The sequence below is a fragment of the Sabethes cyaneus genome, chromosome 1 (assembly GCF_943734655.1).
Source record: "Sabethes cyaneus chromosome 1, idSabCyanKW18_F2, whole genome shotgun sequence".
In the NCBI taxonomy this organism is placed as follows: domain Eukaryota; kingdom Metazoa; phylum Arthropoda; class Insecta; order Diptera; family Culicidae; genus Sabethes; species Sabethes cyaneus.
This window is the reverse complement of record NC_071353.1, coordinates 109,986,223-110,009,428: the sequence shown is the minus strand read 5'-3', so window position 1 is coordinate 110,009,428 and position 23,206 is coordinate 109,986,223. Positions and strand designations below refer to the sequence as shown.

Here is a 23,206-nt window from a genome sequence, read left to right as displayed (position 1 = left end):
CAATGGTGGTCTTAAAATGAAAATCGGTTGGGGGCTTATGGTGAAAACGTCCATTTTTTGATAAAATCCAATATGGCGACCAAGTTAAAGATGGCCGCCAAAATTTTTTTACTCCATTTGAAAGCCCGGTTCCTCTTCTTTACGGAACCGGGCCATTTGTTAGTTGTTTCATGGCAAATTTATGAAATATCACATGATATAGAACTCAAGGTTTGCTCAAAATTAAACTTTTTGACGTAGGACTACGTCTTACGGCAAGTTGAGATAGGGTGTCATTCCAAAAAATTGAAAAATGCGAGCGTCACGAAAAATAAAAGGTTTTGAGCGCTAATAGCTCAGCGGTTTTCCGATCGATTTTCAATATTCTTACACCAATCGATCGGAAAATCTTCTAAGAATGAAAAAAAGTATGGATTCTTGATGTTGAACTATTGAAAAATTGAAAATAATGAACCTATGTTTTACCAGAATTCTCGCTTCGTGATTGGCTAGAAGATTCTTTATGATGATCTATTGATTTGATATCTGTGCTTGGGAAGTAAGCCAAAACAAGTGACAGACTTTCCTCCTTTCAACAAGATTTCTTAACACTGCGATTTAACCTAGACCATTTTGATGTCCTTGCTTGGGAAGTACGCCAGAGAGAGTGACAAAGCCCCCTCGTGCCAACAGATTTCTTACGAACGCGATTAAACCTAGTCCAATTTGATGTCTGTTTTAGGAAAATGTGCCAGAAAAAATGACACAAGTTCGTTGTCCCAACAGATCGCAAATTCTTTACTGCGAGTCGATTAAACCTCGGCGAAATTGATATCTGTGTTGGAAAAATGCGCTACAGCTGTAGTTTTCGGTTATAATACGACTCTGTATGAATACGCATCCTTGCCGTTTCATTAGAAGTGTAGTGAAAAAATGTGCTGTTGATAAAATAGGATTGAATTGGTAAAATCCCTTCAACGTGGGAATCCATGGGTAATAAAAACAATCTTTAATTTCAGTAAGGTAGCAGGAAAGCAATAGTTTGTGTTCTTGATTTTGTTAAATTGTTTTCAAATTCACAATCTTTTGAGAATTGAACGTATGCAATGTTACTACTTTGATAAATGTTACATACAACGCATGTAGCATGTATATATGTTGCATATAGCATGTATACATGAAAATCGAATGATTACAAGCATGAATACATGCTACTGTCACTACAAAGAGACTTACGTAGTACTGCGTCACCTATATATGCGGTCGTGTCTTGTACACAACCTCTCTAATTTTTTTGAAACTGTTAGGCCCCTTGGTGAACGAGAGATCCACTATTTCGATATCAAAAGTGTAATTCTTATTTTTAACCATTTTCACCCAATTAAGCGCAAAAGTTCCAATATTTGAAGACCTCGTCTCAGTAGTGACCCCGAGAATGACTCACATACAGCTCATTGCTCGGTAGCTGCCATCACTGGCTCCACCATGTTGTTTTTCATACTTTGCCTCCCCACGTCGAGTGATTCCAGCTTCGTTTTCTCTTGCAGATATTTTGCTACAATTGAAGGTTTCGAAGCGGCAGCTCCTGGCAGGATCGCCAAATGTAAAATTCGCTTAGGAATCACCCGGCATAGGGAGGATGATTTCCTCAGTGCTGCAGGTGAGCACAACTTACCTCTATCGTAGTTCACTTTACAATGACGCCACACCCTCTCAGTCTTTTAGGGTCAAAGCACCTAACTTCACAGCGACACAGCGCGCTTCAACTCGACGAAGCCGATTAGGACAATTCTGACAACGCATTTTCTTCTTGCCTTAGAATTTTCGCACACCAAACGTGCTATCTTGTGATGATTTATATAGCCACCAGATACTGCCACCAGCACAGGTTTGCCAAATGCACTTTGGAGCGAGATTGTGGCCAAATGAAACGTATCCCAAGCACACACGCTCTAAGCTCTTACCTTGATCGTTTTCTTCAGCGCACTGCATGAAATCATTGGACCAAAGTCGTATTAAAGGTAACATTGGCGACCACGAAATTCGCACTGGCCTGCCAGACACCGTTTGCCCATGGCAATGAAGAAGATTTTCCCGTGATTTTACGTGCCCAGAAGTTAACAGAACTTCTTATCGCGGGTGATGGGTTTCACTAATCGGTTGCGCAAAATGATCTAGTTTCGTATTCTATTCGTCGCTAAATTTGAAGATGTACGTCCGTATCGTGCTGTGTGTCAATGAGAAGAGAGCGTTCCCGAATTTTTCATTTGGCAGCTTCTTTTTTGCCAGCAAAACTGACAGATGTCAGCAGAGCGAGATTGGTTTCACCTTAGGTTCTTAGGGTTGCGTTTTCGCTTTGTGGCGTAGAGGTATTACACGCTAGAGGCGTTTTAATCTAATTTGACTTAACTTAACTCATTAAAAACGTAACGACTGCTTTGTCGATGGTTTTAGGCACAGATGTTCTACTATTAGGTAATGGCCAGAGCCGATATCCACACCCCACACCATTGATAGAAACGGGGTTGATTTGGATTCGGCCTATTATACAACCAGAACGAAAGCCGCCGATCAAATGTTTATACCCATGGCTTTTTTGTATTTTGGTAAGTTGCCTTGCCTGACTGACGCTACCAAGTCGCATAATAGCGCTGCCATTTTGGTTTGGAAGCATTCAAGACAACACGCTTTCAGACATTGTCGTGAGCCGATCCTAACTTCGAGTTCTGCCCTGCAATAGAGTCACTGTCAAAAACTAAAGTACAACGCTATGACAGTTACAGATGCGGCAGACGACTACGTTAGTTCACTCTCTATATTTAGCCCTCCCAGGTCTTTGAAATAACCCAATTTAGTGTTTTAGTGTGTGTTTCTCTATCATGGTTGTAAAGCTCATACGAATATTCAGTTGATATTACACGATCATCTGCTTTTGGTTCATTTAGGTTTGCTCCATTTCCGCTACTGCCTACTGTATCGACATTGAAGAATTTATTGGTCAGTTGATGCTTCTACTTCAATTATCCTCGTTTCGGACTCTCCACTACCTGTGAGGATAGAGAAGTGCTGCTCCTAACTCCTCTGCCGCGGGAAATGTCATTGATTAACTGTACATAATCCTCGGTAGCCTAGATATACCATAAGCGAGGGCTCATTTGTTGCTCGGCAAATGTCTGACACCAGCATTAGTGCTATTGAACGATAAGGCTTGAGAGAATTGAAGCTTGATGATTCTAACATTCTTAGAGTATTTCTAATAACAGAGACTCCGAACTATTATTTTGCTTCTACTTATTGTCATTTGTATTTCCTGAACTTTCAAGTAGTTATACTACATCTACATAACAAATTTAACGAGATAATTTGAATTGCAAGTTAGTGGAATTGTAGAGATATGCTTCAGCCTAATAAGTTAAATTCGAAAAGTACATTGAGATCGAGAAAAAATTAAATACATTACGTTAATAGTAATAGGAATAACAACGATAGTTTCTAAGAAATAGGACAGAGCTTAGCTGAAATGTCTTGTTTTCCGATATGTTGAAAATTTCTTGCTAACGTACACTCACTAAGTAGATTAAAATTGCTCTGACGTAATTGCTCTAAAACTGTATTGGAAGAAACGGTTTTCGTTTGATATGCGGACTCATGGCCCATTGCCATCATTGATCGCCACCAATCCAATCATCTAATCCAGTTTATTCGTGCTGGCTATATTGTTAAAATCAGAAGCGATAGCCTTGGCGTTCTTTCCGTTTTTGCTGAGGTACACATTAAAGTAGAAAAAGTACTTTTGCTTCTCGGCGTCGGTCATCTGGCTCAAATCCTGGGCCGTGTCGGAACAAGCGCGGACTACAACTTCACATTTAGCTGGCTTCGGGCAGACCGGACACTTGTTTTCGTCCAGTTCAGCGGCATCGTTCTGACTGAAGTGACCATCGCCTTCATCGTCCGCCGGCTTGGCCGTCAGTGCCAGTGGAGTGGTCGGTGGATCGCGACAGTGGAAGTACCAGGTGATCGGGTAGGCATTCATTCGTGATCCGAAACTGATGAAGTGTACATCGATAGCCGGATGTTCATCTACCACCGAGAGGATCGGCTTAGCTAAGCCGTCGATTTGAACGGTGATTAATCCTTTGCGCGTAATTTTGATATGTATTTGAAAATGTTCCGCCGGGAAGAAGTTAAACGAATGGCTGTGGTGTGCCGACATTCGAAGCGTTTCTTTGTAGATGACCGTGTAAACGTTACTGATTCGGATTTCGTAGGTTTTTTCGTAGTCCGGATGTTGCATTGAGCGGTTACTAGCGGACAGAAGTAAAGCAATTTCCTCCTGCATATTGGAAAGCTGTACGTACAAAACAAAATCGACTACAACCTTCTCGGAGCGGTTATTGCCCAAAGCATCGATCTCGAAGTATTCTTCGTACTGGCTGGTAATGGTCGTGTGGTGATCACAGTAGCCCGGAACTAAAATAAAAGACTATTTTGTTAATCAGATACTTTAAAAATATGACGAAAACTTACTGTCAATAGTAAGGCCTGCAGGGAATAAGCCAATCAGGCCGGCCCATATCATCAGTTCGAAAAATTTCATTTTTGCAGCCATCTAGAAAAAAAAACATGGAGATTATGTATATTTCTTTTTTCTTTCTACACTTTCAGATGCGGCTCAAAAAAATTGATTTAGCATTATCGCTAGTGCTTCAGCTGTTCTACGGATGCAACGTAGTGCTAGGGCACGGTCGGTTGATGGAGCCACCAGCTCGAAACGCTATGTGGCGCTTCGGGTTTCCCAATCCCGTGAACTATAACGATAACGAATTGTTTTGCGGCGGATACGCCGTACAGTGGGAGCAGAATGAAGGCAATTGCGGAGTGTGTGGAGATGCTTACAATCTGCGCAGTCCACGACCACACGAGGCAGGAGGCGAGTTCGGAAAGGGTATCATTTCAAGACGATACTTCGCAGGTCAAGAGATTAATGTGGAAATCGAACTGACGGCGAACCATATGGGACGGTTCGAGCTGTTCCTGTGTCCAAACAACAACCCGTACTACGAGGCTACCCAGGAGTGTTTCGATCGATATCCGCTGTTTCTGTCCGGCACGAAAGAGGTACGCTACACGATACCTCCCGAGTCGGGGAAAAAGGAAATCTTCCGGTATCGGGTGAAGCTGCCGTCGTTTGTAACCTGCACGCAGTGTGTGCTACAATGGACGTACTACACCGGCAATATGTGGGGTCGATGTGATAACGGCACTGAAGCAGTTGGATGCGGGAAGCCGGAAACCTTTAGAAATTGTGCTGACATCAGTATAGTGTCGATCTCCGGCGGTATTCCGCCGTTGTTCGTGGAGAGTAGCAAAAACCCATTCCTATTGTACTACAGAGATTATCGGGCACCGGAGTCAGACAATGTGTTCCCGCTTATTATTCGGTGAGTAGTCTTGTGAAATTTATAGATAAGTTTCAAAAAAAAAAAACATTCATGACACCATTAAGCTTCTATTTGAGATTTATTTAAATGCTATGAAAGTATATTGCTAAAATAGCTTCGATACAGCAATTTAGCAAGTTCTCAGAAGCAAAGCAGTTTTCAGCAGTTCATTCGTTTAAGCTACATATGTGGTCTTACTACATCATACGCAAAGAAGGACAGAGGTGCGTAAAGGTTAGGTTTAAGGTTAGAGGTCCAAGTCCAAGTCCAAGTCCAAGTCCAAGTCCAAGTCCAAGTCCAAGTCCAAGTCCAAGTCCAAGTCCAAGTCCAAGTCCAAGTCCAAGTCCAAGTCCAAGTCCAAGTCCAAGTCCAAGTCCAAGTCCAAGTCCAAGTCCAAGTCCAAGTCCAAGTCCAAGTCCAAGTCCAAGTCCAAGTCCAAGTCCAAGTCCAAGTCCAAGTCAAAGTCAAAGTCCAAGTCCAAGTCCAAGCCCCCAACAGCTGAAAGTCATCGTGGAAGGGCTCTTTCCACAACACGATCCTGTTTGGTGGCCTCCGACCCCGTACGGTCAATCGAATGATGTCCTCATTCCGGTCACGAATGAGGAACCCATCGTAATTGCCAGGGGTTTGAAAACGAAGAAAGCGCCCGGTCCTGACGGGATTCCGAACGAGGCACTCAGAGTGGCGATCCAAGCATATCCCGATATGTTTAGAGAGACGCTTCAGAATTGCCTAGAGGTATGCGAATTTCCAGACAAATGGAAAGTCCAAAGATTGGTACTGCTGCCAAAGCCGGGGAAACCGCCTGGTGATCCCTCGTCGTACAGGCCAATTTGCCTATTGGACACGCTAGGCAAATTGCTAGAGCGGGTAATCCTAAACAGGCTAACGCCTGTGGTGGAAAGTGATGTCGGACTGGCAAACACGCAGTTTGACTTCCGTAAGGGGAAGTCCACTGTAGACGCCATAAAGTCCGTGGTGGAGAGGGCCGAGAAGCCTATGAAACGGAAAAGGCGAGGCGACAGGTATTGTGCCATAGTCACAATCGATGTCAAAAACGCCTTTAACAGCGCTAACTGGGGTGCAATCGCGTTAGCGCTGTATAGAATGAGGGTACCGGACCATTTATGCAGGTTGCTTAAAAGTTACTTCGAGAACCGGACGCTAGTGTACGACACGGCGGATGGGGCGAATAAGTACAAAGTGACAGCGGGTGTTCCACAGGGTTCGTTTCTCGGCCTCACGCTCTGGAATGCCATATACGATTGGGTGCTGAGGCTCGAACTACCCACTGGGGTCGAGATCACTGGCTTCGCCGATGATATCGTCCTTACAGTGGTAGGCGAGTTTCTAGAGGAGGTGGAAATGCTGGCATCGGACGCCATAAGCATAATAGAGGGTAGGATGGCGGGCGTCAATCTACGATTGGCCCACCACAAGACGGAAGCGGTGATGATCAGTAACCGTAAGTCGGCCTTAGAGGCCAAAATAATCGTTGGAAGACAGGTGATTGTCTCCAAACGAAGTGTGAAGTACCTGGGTGTTATGGCAGACAACAGGCTGAACTTCACCAACCATGTGGATTATGCTTGTGCTAAAGCGTCAACGGCGGTTACTGCGCTGTCCAAGATCATGCCGAACAGCTGTGGTCCTAGCAGCAGTAAGAGACGCCTGATGGCCAGCGTTGCCATGTCGGAGCTACGGTATGGTGCACCGGCATGGACCCTGGCTTTGGAGAGTAAGCGCAATCAGGCATGTCTGAACAAGGTGTTCAGGCTGTTGGCATTGCGCGTTGCGTGCCATATCGTTGGATGCGATTGGGGTTATTGCAGCCATAATTCCCATATGCATACTTCAGAGTTAGACTGGACTCTATTAGGCGTTGGCAGACGGAATGGGATCACACCGATCACGGCAGGTGGACCCATAGGCTGACCCAGAACATATCGTCCTGGATCGGTAGAAGATATGGTGAGGTAACTTTTTCCTTACCCAGTTCCTGTCGGGACATGGATGCTTTAGGAAGTATCTACACACGCATGGGCGGGTAGGCTCACCCTTTTGGCCCGTTTGCACGGTAGCCGAGTAAACGGAGGAGCATGTGATGTTTCACTGCCCGCGTTTCACGTCCACTTGGCGGGTGATGCTTGCAGCCGTTGGGGAAGACACCAATGCCGACAACATTGTGCAGAGAATGTACGCTGAGCAGTGCGCATGGGGTGCCGTCGATGGGGTGGCAACGGAGATGATATCGGAGTTGCAACGGCTAGAACGTTTGCAACGACAGGGCCTGACATAGCTTAGCAAGGTTCAGTAAAGGCTGATTGGGCAGCCCAGGCCCTAGGTGAAGGGTAGTGGCGGTATGAAGTGACGTTCATCTAGTTGTTTTCATGAAAATTTTCATAGAACCGCTAATAAAACTATGAGCTCCACTAGTACCTTTTGATGACCGTTATAAAACTGATGTCCGACCAAGTGGCCCACTTTCCAAAAGATTTTTATAGCCTCCTTAAGAATCAGGTCATAAACACAAGTTGTCGTAATACACTCTGCTGAAAGCAGCAATAAAATCGATTATGCTTTTCGCTGCTTGACAGCCACTACCAGATCCAATTAAGCTTTTCGATTTATCCAATAAAGCTATAAATCATAAAGCTTGTTGCTTAGCCAAGTTGCTCAATCAGGCAGTCAGTTTTGATAACTTGAAAATATATTGCCGTGAAGAAAAGTTGAAATTTTACTGTCACATCATTTTGATCGATTTGATTTATAGCAACCATAACAAAATATGGGCTTTTGACAGTTTCCGTAGTTGTGCAGCATATGCGCATTAAATTTTATCGTGCGTATGCGTAGTATGATATGCGGATAAAATCAACGTGTCATAGAAATTTTGCATTTTTTAAAATTAGTAGTTTTAACAAAATAATTATACTCGATTGGGCAATTTTAATTTCTAGTAAAATCATTCTAGATGCCACCTGGGACATGAAAACCGATTGATAATAACTTTCTTTCTGCAATTTACACTTTAGACTAATCTCAAGTTTTTAGTCTTGACCTTGAAATGCGGTCATACATATATATTAATATTTTTTTGAAACGATGGTTCTACAATTGATGAAGGGACGGTAGGGGAAAGAAATGAAATTTTTTTTGGTGAAGGAGGGGAAGAGCGGAAAGAAAGGGGGGGGGGGGTATTGGTAACTATGCTTGACAAGTAGTCATTTTGACTCCTACCTTTTGTCCAATGCTGGAAGGTGCATGTGTCGAACCAAGCTGTAATCTGAGATTATAACCGGATTTGAACCCACAACACCCGCCAGGGCATGTGGTTCGCTGGTACTTGTACCTTTGAACCGGATTCGAACCCACAACACCCGCCAGGGCATGTGGTTCGCTGGTACTTGAACCAAAGCAAAGGTACAAGTACCAGCAAACCACATGCCCTGGCGGGTGTTGTGGGTTCGTATCCGGTTATAATCTCAGATTACAGCTTGGTTCGACACATGCACCTTCCAGCATTGGACAAAAGGTAGGAGTCAAAGTGACTACTTGTCAAGCATAGCTACCAATACCCCCCCCCCTTTCTTTCCGCTCTTCCCCTCCTACACAAAAAAAAAATTTTCATTTCTTTTCCCTACCGTCCCTTCATCAATTGTAGAACCATCGTTTCAAAAAAATTTACACTTTGCTTTCATGATTTTTTTGCGGATTAAAAAATTAGAATATGGTGTAAAAACCTGATTTAATCCACCTAGTGATGAAAGGAACCTTTGCTATACGATCTTACTTGCTATTTGAGATAGAAATCGACACGTTTGGCTTACATGAAATTTTTGGAAATTGAATAAGTTTACAAAATTTGAACCAAATAGAAGCACTTATAAATTTGGATAGTTCCTTTTCTCATGAAATTGCTGAGTAAGTTGTTACTAATGAGGGTAAGTCCAAGTAAAAGTAAGTTGTAAGACGAAATATTATTCGTTAACATATGCATTGCGTAGTAAAGGTCTAGTTTATAAGTTTTTGAACTATGCATAATTTCCTGTAATGCCATTCTATTTGATTCACAACAATAAAGTTTTCTTGAATAAATTTCATCAATTTTTATTAACTTTCGGTTACTCACGCTGTTGTATTTTGTACAACATGTGTAGGTTTTTGAATGCCATATTGTTATAAAGTTACAAATCGTATACTACGTATATACTAACGTATATTCTTCAGTAAACTTGTTATGAGCAAAATGTCAGAAATATTCAATGCATTAATACTTTAAATTGTTAGGAAACAAGATTAGCATAAACCGACATCACAGAAACGAAGCAAGTAGCATGTGAGGTGTACCGCAATTGACCCCAACTGGAATTTTCTCTCGTTTCTTCATATGGAAAAATGGTGTCTGTATGCAGCAAAACTACCAGCAAATGTAAAATGTTTAAGATGTATCCGTCTGTTGGTAATCGAGTAACTCGGGGTCAAAATCAGGTTATTTTTTACAATTAAAGTTCTGCAGTTCCTAAACAAGCAAACATAGAGGTATACTATTTTCAGCAAAGTTGTGTATTTTTATTATTTGTACAACTTTGTAATACATGAAAAAGTCATACAACAATTACAAGAAGAGTTAGAATAGAAAAACTGATTTCACAAATTCATATACAATAAATAAGATTTTTTTACCTTCACTGAAGAGATAGAAGGCTACTGTTTTCAGCAAAATTTCTCGTAATAATATGCTCTAAAAGTTTGTAGAACACATCAATGTGTTGTATTGAAACTGAAGGAAAATATTTTTTTTATTTCACTTTTAGGGGGATTAATCAAAATTCAAATTCTACCAGACGATAGAGCTTTCAATTTTAAGAAACTCTTCCAAAGGTTCGATAAACTTAAAACCAAGTTTTCCTAGTCAAAACTCTAGTGCGCACGTTTTCTTTGGTTTTGGGCTATTGTGCGGGCAAGTAACCGTGTTATAAAAGTTGGCGCGAGTGTTCGAGGGTTAATATTTACAAATAACAATATCTTTTGACCGGTAAAACCAATTCTTATGTAATTTTGCATATACATTCGTAGTGTGAAAACCTCTCGTTTGATATTAAAATAATTGAAATTAGGTAAATTATCTTGGTTAAAATCATTATAAATTATTGTTAATTTTGGTGTGGTGTATTCGATTGCTCATAACTTTCAAATTAAACGTCCAATCAGAAAACCATTCAATAGTGATCTATTCGGCTCTATTACCTGCCAAATGAAACTAATAGCGTGTAAATAGGTTTGGCCATCTCTGAGAAACAGGCGTTCATTTGTACCTAGTCAAAAAAAGTTTTTCAAGGCTAACTTTTAAACTGCTTGTCCGTTTTCAATAAAACTTAGCAAAATGTTTAGTAATAGTAAGAGCTTTCGTTTGGTACTAATATCGTTAAAATTGGTTGGGTGGTTCCGGAGAAAACCGTGTCACGTAGTTTTCACATTTTTGCTTATAACTTTCAAACGAAAAGTCAGACCACGAAACCATTTAATAGTGATATACTAGGCAATAATACCTTTCAAACAAAAGTAATAGCGGTCGAATCGGTTCAGCCATCTCCGAGTAACAGGCGATAGAAAATTCGGAGCGAACACACATACACACATACACACATACATACACACACACACACACAGACATTGCTCAGTTCGTCGAACCCTATCGATTGGTACATGTGACTCGGCCCTCCGGGCCTTGGATCAATTTCGTGTTTTTCGACCAATTTCTAAACCTTTGTTATATAGCATAACAAAGGTAAAAATATGTTTTCCGTGTGGAGCACCAAATAGTAGCAACAAATCTGTTTGGTCAGGGTATTACCATATTAATAGCCCCTTAACCAATACGATCCATTAGGCTTATTGCTATCCTCATTTACGAACGTGTGATTATACAGCATATTTGGCGTACAAAAGCTGGATGGAGTGAAACGGAGAACCAAACAATTTTAAAACAGTGGCATACAGGAACGGCGTTGTTTGAGCAGTTTGAAGCGGTGGAGATATCTTGTGCCTATTTTCGGGGGTAACTTTCGACGACATTAAGGATCTACAGTTGAACATGCGCGTGTGTTGCATATTTACGGGATATAATCTGCGGTAACGTTCACTGTGCACTAGAAGGCGGAAAGGCTAAGGTAGCACAATTAAAAGCACTTTTTATCCTGAGATTGCAGCTGCAAGCGGCTGTAATAGGGTGCAGGCAAATGAAATCACTCTGCAACGGTCACAGTCTTCAAAGCACACAGTGAGTATTTTGGACCGACTCGAAAAATGTCCTCTCATGTCAGTCGTTGATCTCGTGGCCCGCAGCTTTTATGGCAGGCGCAAGAATCGTGGCCCCACCAAGCAGAGTACGAGCTGACTGAGGTTGAACTTGGACCGTGCAACATTCATCTGAACGAGCAGCGACAGGAAATATTTGATTGGAGCCATTTTTCTAAACTGGAGAGGCTGCGGCGTGCCGTAGTCTACGTTTATCGTTTTCCAACAATTGCCAAAGAAAACGTTCGGAGCCACCGATGTTGACGTCATGCTTCATCAGCGAAGAGCTCAATAAGGCAGAGAATACACCTAGTACAGCAATCTGAATTTTCCACGGAAGTAACACAACGAAGCAGGCTTTGCAAGCCGTCACCACGAAAAATACTAAAGCACGGAACGAAGAACAAGGAAATTCTTACTGGAACAATCGGAATAGACCCACGCGACGAAAAAAGGACTATGGATTGGAAATTCGGGACGTGGAACTGCCGATCTCTCAACTTCCAAGGGAGCAATCGAGTGCTCTCCGACGTATTGAAGAGCCGCAAGATCGACGTCGTAGCGCCGCAGGAGGTGTGCTGGAAGAACTCAATGGTGCGTACGTTCAGAGATGGACATACCATCTACCTGAGTTGCGACAACACACACGAGCATGGAACAGCTTTTATAGTGATGGGCGAGATGCGGAAACGTGAGATTTGGTGGCCAATCAATCCTCGAATGTGCAGGTTGAGAATCAAAGGCCGTTTCTTCAATATAAGCATCATCAACGAGCACAGCCCTTACCTCAGAAGTACCGATGACGACAAGGATGAATTCTACGCGAAGTTGGAGAGGGAATACGACCGCTGCCCAAAACATGATATCAAGATCGTCATCGGGGATTTCAATGCTCAGGTCGGCCAGTAGAAGGAATACAAACCGGTGATTGGAGGGTTCAGCACACACCATTGGACCAGTTAAATGGGCCTACGACTTATCGACTTTGCATCCTCCAATAACAAGGCCGTACATAGTACCTTCTTCCAGCACAGAATCTTCCACAAGTATACTTGGAGGTCACCAAATCAAATAGAATCACAGATCGACCACGTTTTGATCGACGGTCGGTACTTCGCAGATATTATCGACATCAGATCTTATCGAAGCGCTAACGTTGACTCGGACCACTACCTAGTGATGGTTAAAATGTCCCCAAAACTCTCCGTTGTCAACAACATTCGGTACCGACGCCAGCCTCGTTTAGATCTCGCGCGGCTGAAGCAGCCAAACGTTGCCGCAAACTACGCGCATCCACTCGAAGCTGTGCTGCCGGAAGAGGACGAGCTGGACGGAGCCCCTCTCGAGGGCTGTTGGAACACTATCACAACAGCCATTAGCAGTGTAGCGAAGAGCTCCGTCAGATGTATGGCCCGGAATCAGCGGAACGATTGGTTTGACGATGACCCAGCAAACATTGTCGTACGTATATGAAAGTGACAAATATGATATATGTACCGATACATATCTAGAAAAATCGCATTCGATGCACGAAACCAGCATATGCGTACTGTTTTGGAGGCGATATACGTACTGCAAATTATATGAAAACAATTCACATTCACAGTATTTATATACGATGAAATCCGACTCAACATGATTAGTTCCATAATGCTATTAAATTCTGTAACGAAAATCGTATGTGCATCAGTTACTATCATTTTGTACGAATGAATTTAAACTAGGGTGAGCTTTTTTAAGCTTTATGTAAGATTTTGAGTTTGTTTGGTGATATTTAAGATGATTTTCACACATTATTATACGATTTGTGGTTTGCTGGTGAATGTAGGAGGGTGATGGATGAGGAGAACGCTGCGCGGTCAGCCAGGATGCGTAATGCCACACGTCAGAACGTGGAAAGACACAAACAAAAGAAGATGAAGAACCAAAAATGAAACCAAAACTTCCGGGAGAAAAAGCGCTACCTGGAACATGTAAGTCAGAACATGTAGAGTTGGAGCGGCTGCATCGTTCTCAGGAAACGCGAAAGTTCTACCAGAAACTGAACGGATCCCGCAAAGGCTTTGTAATGGCGGACAATGATACCAGCCGTGAGATTCGGAGGCGTATTATCAGCGGATGTTGTGCTTAAGTAAGCACATAGTATTATGGGCTTCACAAGCAATTGCGGTCGAGCAGACTAAGTCCCCGTACAAAGTGCACCCTGTATAAGACGCTTTTTGGACCGGTGGCTTTCTACGGGCATGAAACATGGACAATGCTGGAGGAGGCGAGTGCTTGGAGAACGATCTTCGGCGGCGTACAGGAGAACAGAGTATGGAGGCGGAGGATGAACCATGAACTCACACAGCTTTATGGCGAACTCAGTATCCAAAAGGTGGCTAAAGGTGGATGGATACGATGGGCAAGGCATGTTGCAAGAATGCCGGACAACTACCCTGCAAAGATGGTGTCCGCCTCAAATCCGGTAGAAACAAGTCGACCAGGAGCGCAGTGAGCAGGATAGTTAAACCAGGTGGAGCGAGATCTGGCGGAGAGTACGATCGTACGCAACAGGAATTGACAGCTGTCTGTCAAGGTAGCTCTCACACAAGGAATATCATTCTCTTTTTCTATTCATCCATTGCTAAGTACAGACGTATAATTATATAAGTGGAAAAATTAGATCCGTCAAGGGCAGCCCTGTATTAACCTAATATCAGTAAAAGCCCAAATGTAAGTCTCATTTAATTATGAGATTAATTTAACTAATTATACAATATTTGTAACATTTTTTCTCATTTATTAGAACTAGCCTCGAGCCACAGAACAGAAGTGGAAGTCCGAACGATTCGGCGATCAAAACTGGTAACAGAGTCTTTTTTATTTTTATTTTTCTTTGGGAAGGTTTTCGCATAGAAGCAAATAACAGCAATATAAGCAGAATGCTCGCTGCCAATCGCATAGCAGCTTTCACAGGCTTTCGTGTGCATTCGTATGCGTTCGGGTGTTTTCGTGGAAAAAAGTGACTCGCTACCGCCAGGTTCGCTAGTATCTGTAGAAAGTAGCATGTACGTGTTTGGATTTCTACTTCCACTTCTGTTCTGTGCTCGAGCTCAAGTTAACCCTACAAATTTGCGTGCTGCAAAGAGGCCCGTAAACGACCCAACACCGGTATTTCTTTATGGACTTCAAACCGTGATGCTGCTCACGGAGGACATACGCGCGCATGCTGTGTATGAATCACGAGCAGCTATAGGCACTGCTTGGACAGATTCCCGTCATACATTTGGCCGGATACGTCGTAAAGATAAAAACAGTTCTCTTGAACAAGTCCACCAGCACCCTGAATAGAGGGGTTCAAAGTGCAAGATGGCTCCACCAGGTCGAAAGTGACTTGCGACTTCTGAGACGACTGGGAAATTAGCGACGAGTGGTCCAAGATCGAGTTGAATGGAAACGACTGCTTGAAACAGTATGAGCCACCCCGGCTTTATGCTGCTAACGACGATGACGACAGGCTATCAATACCTATGGCGTGAAAAGCGATATTTTCATTGCTATCGGGACCATCAATCGCAGGAAATTTCCGTGAACGAGTGTATGAAAAACCCGAATTAATCCACCTAGCGGCGTGACCTAGCCTTTCTACTGTCACAATAATCATCATTTAATTTCTCAGGAACATCTATGTATAATTAACTTGACTATATTTTTAAATATCCGTTCCGTATTCCTCAAAATCCTTATTTGCCAGTAAAATTCACAACGTATTGCGTAGAATAATTAAATTTTCTTTCCTTGTGTGCGTAGATACTTGTAACACCTTATTTAGTTTTATAATCGGTCGGCCTAAACTTTCGGGCTTCAGAGCCACATAGGAAACTTGTTTTGAATTGACAATATGAAATATGTGTTCAGAACAGATTTGTTGCTAATTAATTAATACCATGTGTTCAAAAGTTAGCATCTTTGAAAAACAAGAGTTCAGAAAAATTATTATTATACTTCGCCTTTGAAGACAAAGAATATCGACAACAAAATGATTAATCTCAAAATTTTACTATTAGTTTGCTTGGCTTCAATTTTGCAATATATCTGAATTAGAAAAAATAACTGAATAGAGCATTAGATATGAAAAAGAGAAATTGAACTTTTTCTTAGCTGGCGCTCCTTCAGATAATTATTTTTGCATGAAAATCAAAACTTATGCTTTTTTTGAATGTACTTTCATGAAAAGATAGTCATTAGCTTGATCGCATCGTTTTTACAATGTTGGAGGGTTAGGAAAACAAGAGGGTTGCAAAAGCTGCGCCTTAAACATGCTTGAGAATGGGAAATATGATCGATATGATTTTCAGTGTTTGTCATTTTTGATTTATTTGTTGAAACATGATACATGACATAAGACATCTGTCCTTTAAAATGTCATTAACGAAAACAAATCTTACAAAATTACTACCGTGCAACGTTTACTTCCTATTTTTCATATAACATTTCTAAGCTCTATCTATTGATTGAAAAGAGCATCTATTGATGCGCAAAATTTGTTTGAAATTTGTATAAATTTATTTGGAAAAATCAACTCATTTTTAATCCTATACACCACTATACCTTCATGCTTAAATTAACTGCTTTTCTTCGCTGTTTGCTTTTCGTGTACAATTGTGAGTAACAGCAAGTGAACAAAATGACAATTGAAATCTGAAATCAAAGAAAAGAAAAAGCTTTTCGATTGAATCCCATTATTTAATATTTATTTGCAACAGATACGTAGTTCGCCTACGACGTGCAGGCTTCAACAGCATCTTATTTCAAAGCGTATACGTATCTGTTGCGAATAGATATTAAATAGTGGGATTTAGTCGGTAAAAGTTTTTTCTTTTCTTTAATTTCAAATTTCGTATTCCACTAAGAGGCTTCAAAAATTTCAGACAATTGATTCAGAAAAGTTAGAAACATATTTTTTTCTTGAATTTCAATGCAAATTTAAAAATTGTAAATTGTCATCCCAAGTAACAATTTGAGTTTTATTACACTCTTATGATGACATTCAAGACCAAAATTGGTCATGAAAACCACCAGAAGAGTACAATCAAACTCACATTGTTGCTTGGGATCACATACACACACATACATACATACATACATACATACATACATACATACATACATACATACATACATACATACATACATACATACATACATACATACATACATACATACATACATACATACATACATACATACATACATACATACATACATACATACATACATACATACATACATACATACATACATACATACATACATCACACACATTGAATACAATCAACATTTGTTTTGAATTCACACGTTTTAACGGTTTAATATACGGTGCTTAAGTGTTAAAGTTTAAATAACTTTTGAATGAACTGTCCGATTTTAAATAACTCGGTTTCGTTTGATAGATCTCAGTAGTAATTTTCAAATAATAATAAAATGTGTGATGTTTTTCATTGAATTAATGCTTATATGTTACAAAAATATGTTTTAAATACTATTTTTTCACATTTCTTTATGTAACTTTCAAACTACAAGCCCAATCGTCATGAAATTTGGAAGTTAAGGGTTTGCAAGGCCTCTTTCATATGCAATCAATTTTGTTCAAATCGGTTAAGGGACCTATGAGATAATGAAGTCCCATATTTTTCATATTTTTATACATAACTTTTGAACTAAAAGTCCGATCAGTATGAAATTCAATAGCGACCAATGGGACACCTAGACCTTTCATTTGACACTAAGAACATTAAAATCGGTCCAGCCATCTCCGAGAAAAGTGAGTGAGATTAAAAGCGTCACATACACACACACACACATACATACACACACACACAGAAAATGCTCAGTTTTCGAAACTGAGTCGAATGGTATATGACATTCGGCCCGCAGGACCTTCTTTCCATTTCCGGTTTTCCAAGTGATTTCTATACCTTTATACTATATATTTATATAGTAGAAAGGCAAAACGTCTGCTGCCTGAAGAAGACCCAAAAAATGATTAAAAACGAGAAGTAGTTTAAAGCAAACCGGCGAACAAATAGTTCGTTATACTAATTGAACTTTAAAAAAAAAAATATTGTGATTTTTTAAATGACACATTCCAGCGTTACGGGACACTATCCCTGCTATGCAGATCGGTCTCTGTTAAATCAAATCCCTGTTATTTTAGTGGAAAATAAAGTACTCTTTAAACAAGTATTTTACAAGGTATTTGCTAAAAAGTTAGTGAAACAGGAGGCGATTTACACGGTAGTAATGGGTTCTGATAACGCTGGAATGTGTCAAATAGACAATCAGGGTAAAAAACCGGTTTTAAGCAGTCTAAGCGGGTCACTGATTGTTTTACCTTATTACAAGCGATGGGTTGACTAAGTGGGGGATATCAGCATACCAATCTTCTTGCTCTATTAAGCTGTTACCATTGGAAGACACTATTGTTGAGCTAAACTTTTGATTTTCCGCTTTAAAAGTTGGAGCGGTGGAACTAATTTTGATCAGACCGAACATATTTTCACCCTGAAGGTGCTTTTTTAAGCAATCCTGAAATCTGAACTTTTTTAAGTTCCCGCAAAAAATCCCTCGAACTTTTCCCCCTATTCAGTAAGCTCGCGCTCCTATCCGCGACCTACTAATCGGCATCTGATGCGTAATCGGCATATCGTATCGGCATAGATGCGTGAAATGCCATCTGTCTAAATTGTTTATCGGGGCATACACTCACCGCACCGCTCGGCAAACGGTATTCGTCATCTCTTTTATTCTCTAGTGTTCTTATGGGAAACTGCGAGTTTGACGTCTCACTCGCTGCTCATAAGGATGGTGGGAGAACAAAAGAGGTAAACATAGCAGTACACACGGTCCAACTCAAAAATATTTTTTTTTCACCCGGTTAATCGGGTCTAAAAACCCGGATAATCGAATCCCCGGATAATCGAGTCCGGCCTGTAAAACTTTCGGCTAGTGACAAAGCCTTAGATAATAGAAAAAAAGAGAGTGAATAATATGGTATGTGACAATTGAGTGCTTGACTTTTAGAGTGGTTGTAATCAGTGCTGAAAAATGTGATGGATTCGTTAGTAGCGAGGTGGCGATTGCCTTCAGCAGCTGAAAAATGTACGTTTTTGGACAACAATTTTTATTTCATCATATTTCTGGTCGGAAACCCAGTAAATTGTGTTTGTGTGAACTAAATCTATGGTTAAGTGATTTATGAAGATGCTCCTATCAAAAGATTTTGAAAATATGAATAAAAAAGTGCATTTTCGGCTCATTTATTTTCAACTGATTAAAATAGGTGACACTGCTTAACTCGTTCCTTACCCTAATTTATTTGCACTTATTCTTCCTTCGCCGAATTTATATTGTACCACTTTTTAACGACGTGCAAATTAGTAAATTTTAGTTTATTAGTTACTAGCTGACCCGACAAACTTCGTGTTGCCACAAATTAACCTGTGTTGTACATAAATCATGAATCTCGGATGATCTTTCTCACAATCTCGAGTTTTACAAGTTTCTGAGGAGTTCAACCTTAGATGATTCTTTTTGGCAGTTACGTAACTATGAACGCATCCCAGGTAACCAATAAGCATCACCAATGCTATTCAAATGTAGGCCAATAAGCATTTAAGTCGCCTTAAATGCTACTTAAATGCAATTTTGGCAAAATATACAGCAACTTTACTGATAACCTTCTTATAGTGCTGACAATGCTAATTTAGAGCTAATTACCGACACGAATAATTTGAATACAATTTTGGATGCCAATTTACAACACCTATGCAGTCAAAAAGCTAGCATACAATAACGTGCAGTATAAAATGCTTATTAGTTACCAGGAATGGGTAGTTTAATATACAAATTTGCAATTTTTCCTCACAGTAAAGTAGAAAACAACTCCCATGTCCCCTCATTGCATAGCCAGAAAGCGTATAGTAATATTCGCCATGATTGTACAACATTTCGCCGAATATTATTTTGCGAAAAACCTTAAGCGGAATGTACCATTTCACGGAAAACTTTTTTGTGGAAAGTACCATTTCGCGATCCTCTCTTTACTAGCTGTCGCTCGTTCCAGGAAACCCATGTAGACCTAGGAAAACAAATAAACCTAGACAGTAGTGATTTTTGCGGAGAGTTGTCTCCCCCCAGTGGGCGGCGCTTCCGACGGCGGGTCGCCGGCAACACACGCGGTCGTCTCGTCCTGAATGATCTAGAGTTACTATAGATAGTTTTTGTGGTCTTGTTATTGACTAATGTTTTATGGAAGAGTCTCGAATTTCTCGAGTTCGATTAGTTTTTGAGTTTCGCAAAAATTTCTGTTTCATTTGTATGAGATATCCCCACAGGGGTGAGAGTTCTCTAACTATCATAAAACAAATTCAAGACTCCAAAATCTCCCACATGCCAAATTTGGTTCCATTTGCTTGCTTAGTACTCAAGTTATAAGAAAATTTGTACTTCATTTGTATAGGAGCCCCTCTTAAAACGGGAAAGGGTCATAATTCACCATAGAAAAAATTCTTGCTCACAAAAACACCCAGATGCAAAATTTGGTTCCATTTGCTTGATTAGTTCTCGAGATAAGAAAAAAAATTGCATTTCATTTGTATGGAAGCCCACCCTCTTAATGGAGAGATGGGTCATAACTCGCTTTCTAAAGAGGAGAGGGATCTCAATTCACCATAGAAAAAAATCTTGCCTCCAAAACCACTTACATGTCAAATTTAGTTGCATTTGATTGATTAATTCTCGAGTTATGAGGAAATTTGTGTTTCATTTGTATGGGAGCCCCCCCTCTTTAAAGGCAGAGGGGTCATTATTCCCCTTTTAAAAAGGGGAGGGGTCTCAGTTCACCATAGAAAAAAAAATTGCCTGCATAAACACCCACATGCTAAATTTGGTTCCATTTGCTTAATTAGTTCTCGAGTTATGAGGAAATTTGTGTTTCATCTGTACGGGAACCCCCCTCTTAGTGGGGGGAGGGATCCCTAGCCGTCATAAGAACCTTCCCTGGCACCAAAAACCTCTACATGCAAATTTTCACTCCGATCGGTTCAGTAGTTTTCGATTCTATAAGCAACATACAGACAGACAGACAGACAGAAATCCATTTTTATAGGTATAGATACAGAGAGATAAAAACCTATACAACTTACTGTCCGCGCAAATTTCATTTGGGATGCAATATAATAGCTGTTAATTTAAACATAAAACGGTGAAAAAACACTATCTGTCCCTACTTATCCTTGCATCACTTATAGCGAAAACAACCGCTATATACATATATTCACTCTTTCCTATCCAAAACACTCTAGAAGTTTCTCCAACATACCATTGGCCAATAAAAATTTAACGAACCTGAACAATTAACACAGTCAAACTCTGCAGTAAATTTTACTGCAATTTTTTACTCTCCAAATCGATTTAAGCACTTGTTCTCGCGGAAGCACCAATCAGTAAATCCGTTTTGAGCAGCTTTAGCACTGGCACTGGGACAGTTTTGCACAACTCACTTTTTCAATTCCCCTGGCCTGTTAAATATGATGGAATTTCCTCGAAGCTCTCTGTCACAACCGGATGATATCCGGCACCGAGTGAATTCCCCGCTTGTTTAAGCTCGAAAACTGTATCACGTGCTGTGCCGTTTGATGTTTGGCTGGCAATGCCGAGTCCATTGCATATTCCGGTCCGGCATGCCAGCAAAACTAGAAGACGCAACGATGCGATATGGGTTGGGGCCCGAGTGAGCGGAAAAGCCGAAAAGGACGAGTCGAACGCTCGGGCGATTCGTTCGTGTGTGCCACACGCTTCCGAAAACATTAAAACACCGTACGGGTACGGATGGATATTTTTTGACAGCCCGCTTTTGCCAACCAGTTGAAGGTTGAAAATAAGTGCGACCACCTTACTGCGCTGGGTGGTGGTTAGTGTCGGGCAGTAGTGAAAACGATGCGCCACCCACTGTCATCATTCCTCCCTTGAGGGCGCGCGGTGGGGCTCTGCATGACGGACCAGACCGACGGACAATCGTGGCGCACGGTTGCATGTTTTCAGAAAGTTCTCGACAGGCTATCATCATCAGCACGACTGCCGAAACCGAGAGGGTTTAGCAGAAAAAAAACGCAGAATGCGAAATTGGCTTCTAAGGTTTAGGTGGCGTTTTTGCTATTCAGGATGAGAATATATCAGTCGATGTCATATGTTTTGGATTCTGCATATTTCCTGCGGAAGTTATAATTCAATGTGATGATTAAGTAAAATGTAATATAAGGCCAAAAGTTGTACTTCTACCGTAGATACAATAATTTACCACCATCTGGCGTTGCTGCTAGATTGTAAGGTGCTGGAAATGCTTCTTGATACAGTCTTTAAATCAAGTTGTTTACCGCAAAAACCGACTGCGGTATTGGTTAGGTTGTGTCCTTCCATGAAAACAAGATTGGAGAAAAAATTCTGCTTCAGTATTTGAGAAAATAGCACAAAGGCACGATTAGGTGAATGCGATTGCTTCTTGTAGCAACGGAATACCAACACGAATCCACTCAATTTACTTCTTACTCTACAACCGGGCCACACTGTGGACAGCACCATGGAAGCTCCCGGCCTTCCCAACCCAGTCAAGCTAATCGCAGCCTGCGCTCATCACAGTCGTCCCGGTCCCGCGGTTGGTTGTGGTGTGGGAGTCTTCCAATCCGTAGCCTCAGGCGAGTACCCTTGCAACCCAAGTAATGAACTTCCGGTACCTGATACTCCGATTTTAGTTCGTCCAATATGCAATCAAGGCCGGACCTTGCGAACGGTGATGGTGCCAATGGCGATGTGCTCATCTACTACCAAAACGCTGGAGGGATGAACTGCGACGTGAACGAGTACCTCCTGGCTGCATCTGATGGCTGCTACGATATCATTGTACTAACCGAAACCTGGCTCGACTCTCGAACTCTCTCGTGTCAGGTGTTTAGTCCCGAATATGAAGTTTTTCGATGCGACCGTGGGCCCAGAAATAGTCGGAAGTTAATGGGAGGTGGCGTGCTTGTCGCGGTTAATCAGAGACTGAAAGCTAAACTGATCGAAAATGATCAATGGAGCAGTATTGAGCAAGTGTGGGTGTGTATCGAGTTCACTAACTGCAGTTTGTTCCTGTGTGGAATTTGCATCCCCCCCGATCGAGTACGAGACGAAGGTCTGATCGACGTTCACACCCGCTCAGTTATGTCAGTGATCGACTTGGCAACAGCAACCGACGAGCGCCTTATTATCGGTGATTTTAACCTACCAGGACTTTTATGGCAACCATCCAGTAATGGTTTTCTCCATCCGGATCCCGATCACTCCGTTGTGCACAGTGCAGCATTACGGCTTCTAGACTGCTACAGTTCTGCCATTTTGCGACAGATCAACCACGTGACCAACGAGAACATTCGCTGTCTGGATCTCTGCTTCACCAGCGCACA

At 41.4% G+C, this 23,206-nt stretch overlaps 2 protein-coding genes across 2 annotated transcripts in view; one reads left to right on the top strand and one right to left on the bottom strand.

Annotated features, from left to right (window-relative positions):
* Nucleotides 1–3,667: 3,667 nt before the first annotated feature.
* On the bottom strand, nt 3,668–4,576 carry LOC128746093 (uncharacterized). The gene is made up of 2 exons (XM_053843143.1): nt 4,507–4,576; nt 3,668–4,449 (listed from the first exon to the last, which is right to left on the bottom strand). Exons 1-2 carry the CDS (start codon nt 4,574–4,576, stop codon nt 3,668–3,670), a joined length of 852 nt encoding a protein of 283 aa, XP_053699118.1.
* A 137-nt stretch (nt 4,577–4,713) lies between these two features.
* LOC128734263 (uncharacterized) overlaps nt 4,714–23,206 on the top strand; it is a 30,447-nt gene continuing 11,954 nt past the window's right edge. Inside the window, exon 1 of the mRNA XM_053828348.1 lies at nt 4,714–5,420. Within this exon, the coding sequence (XP_053684323.1) occupies nt 4,732–5,420 (689 nt within the window). The 5' untranslated portion in view covers nt 4,714–4,731. The remainder of the gene's footprint in view (nt 5,421–23,206) is intronic.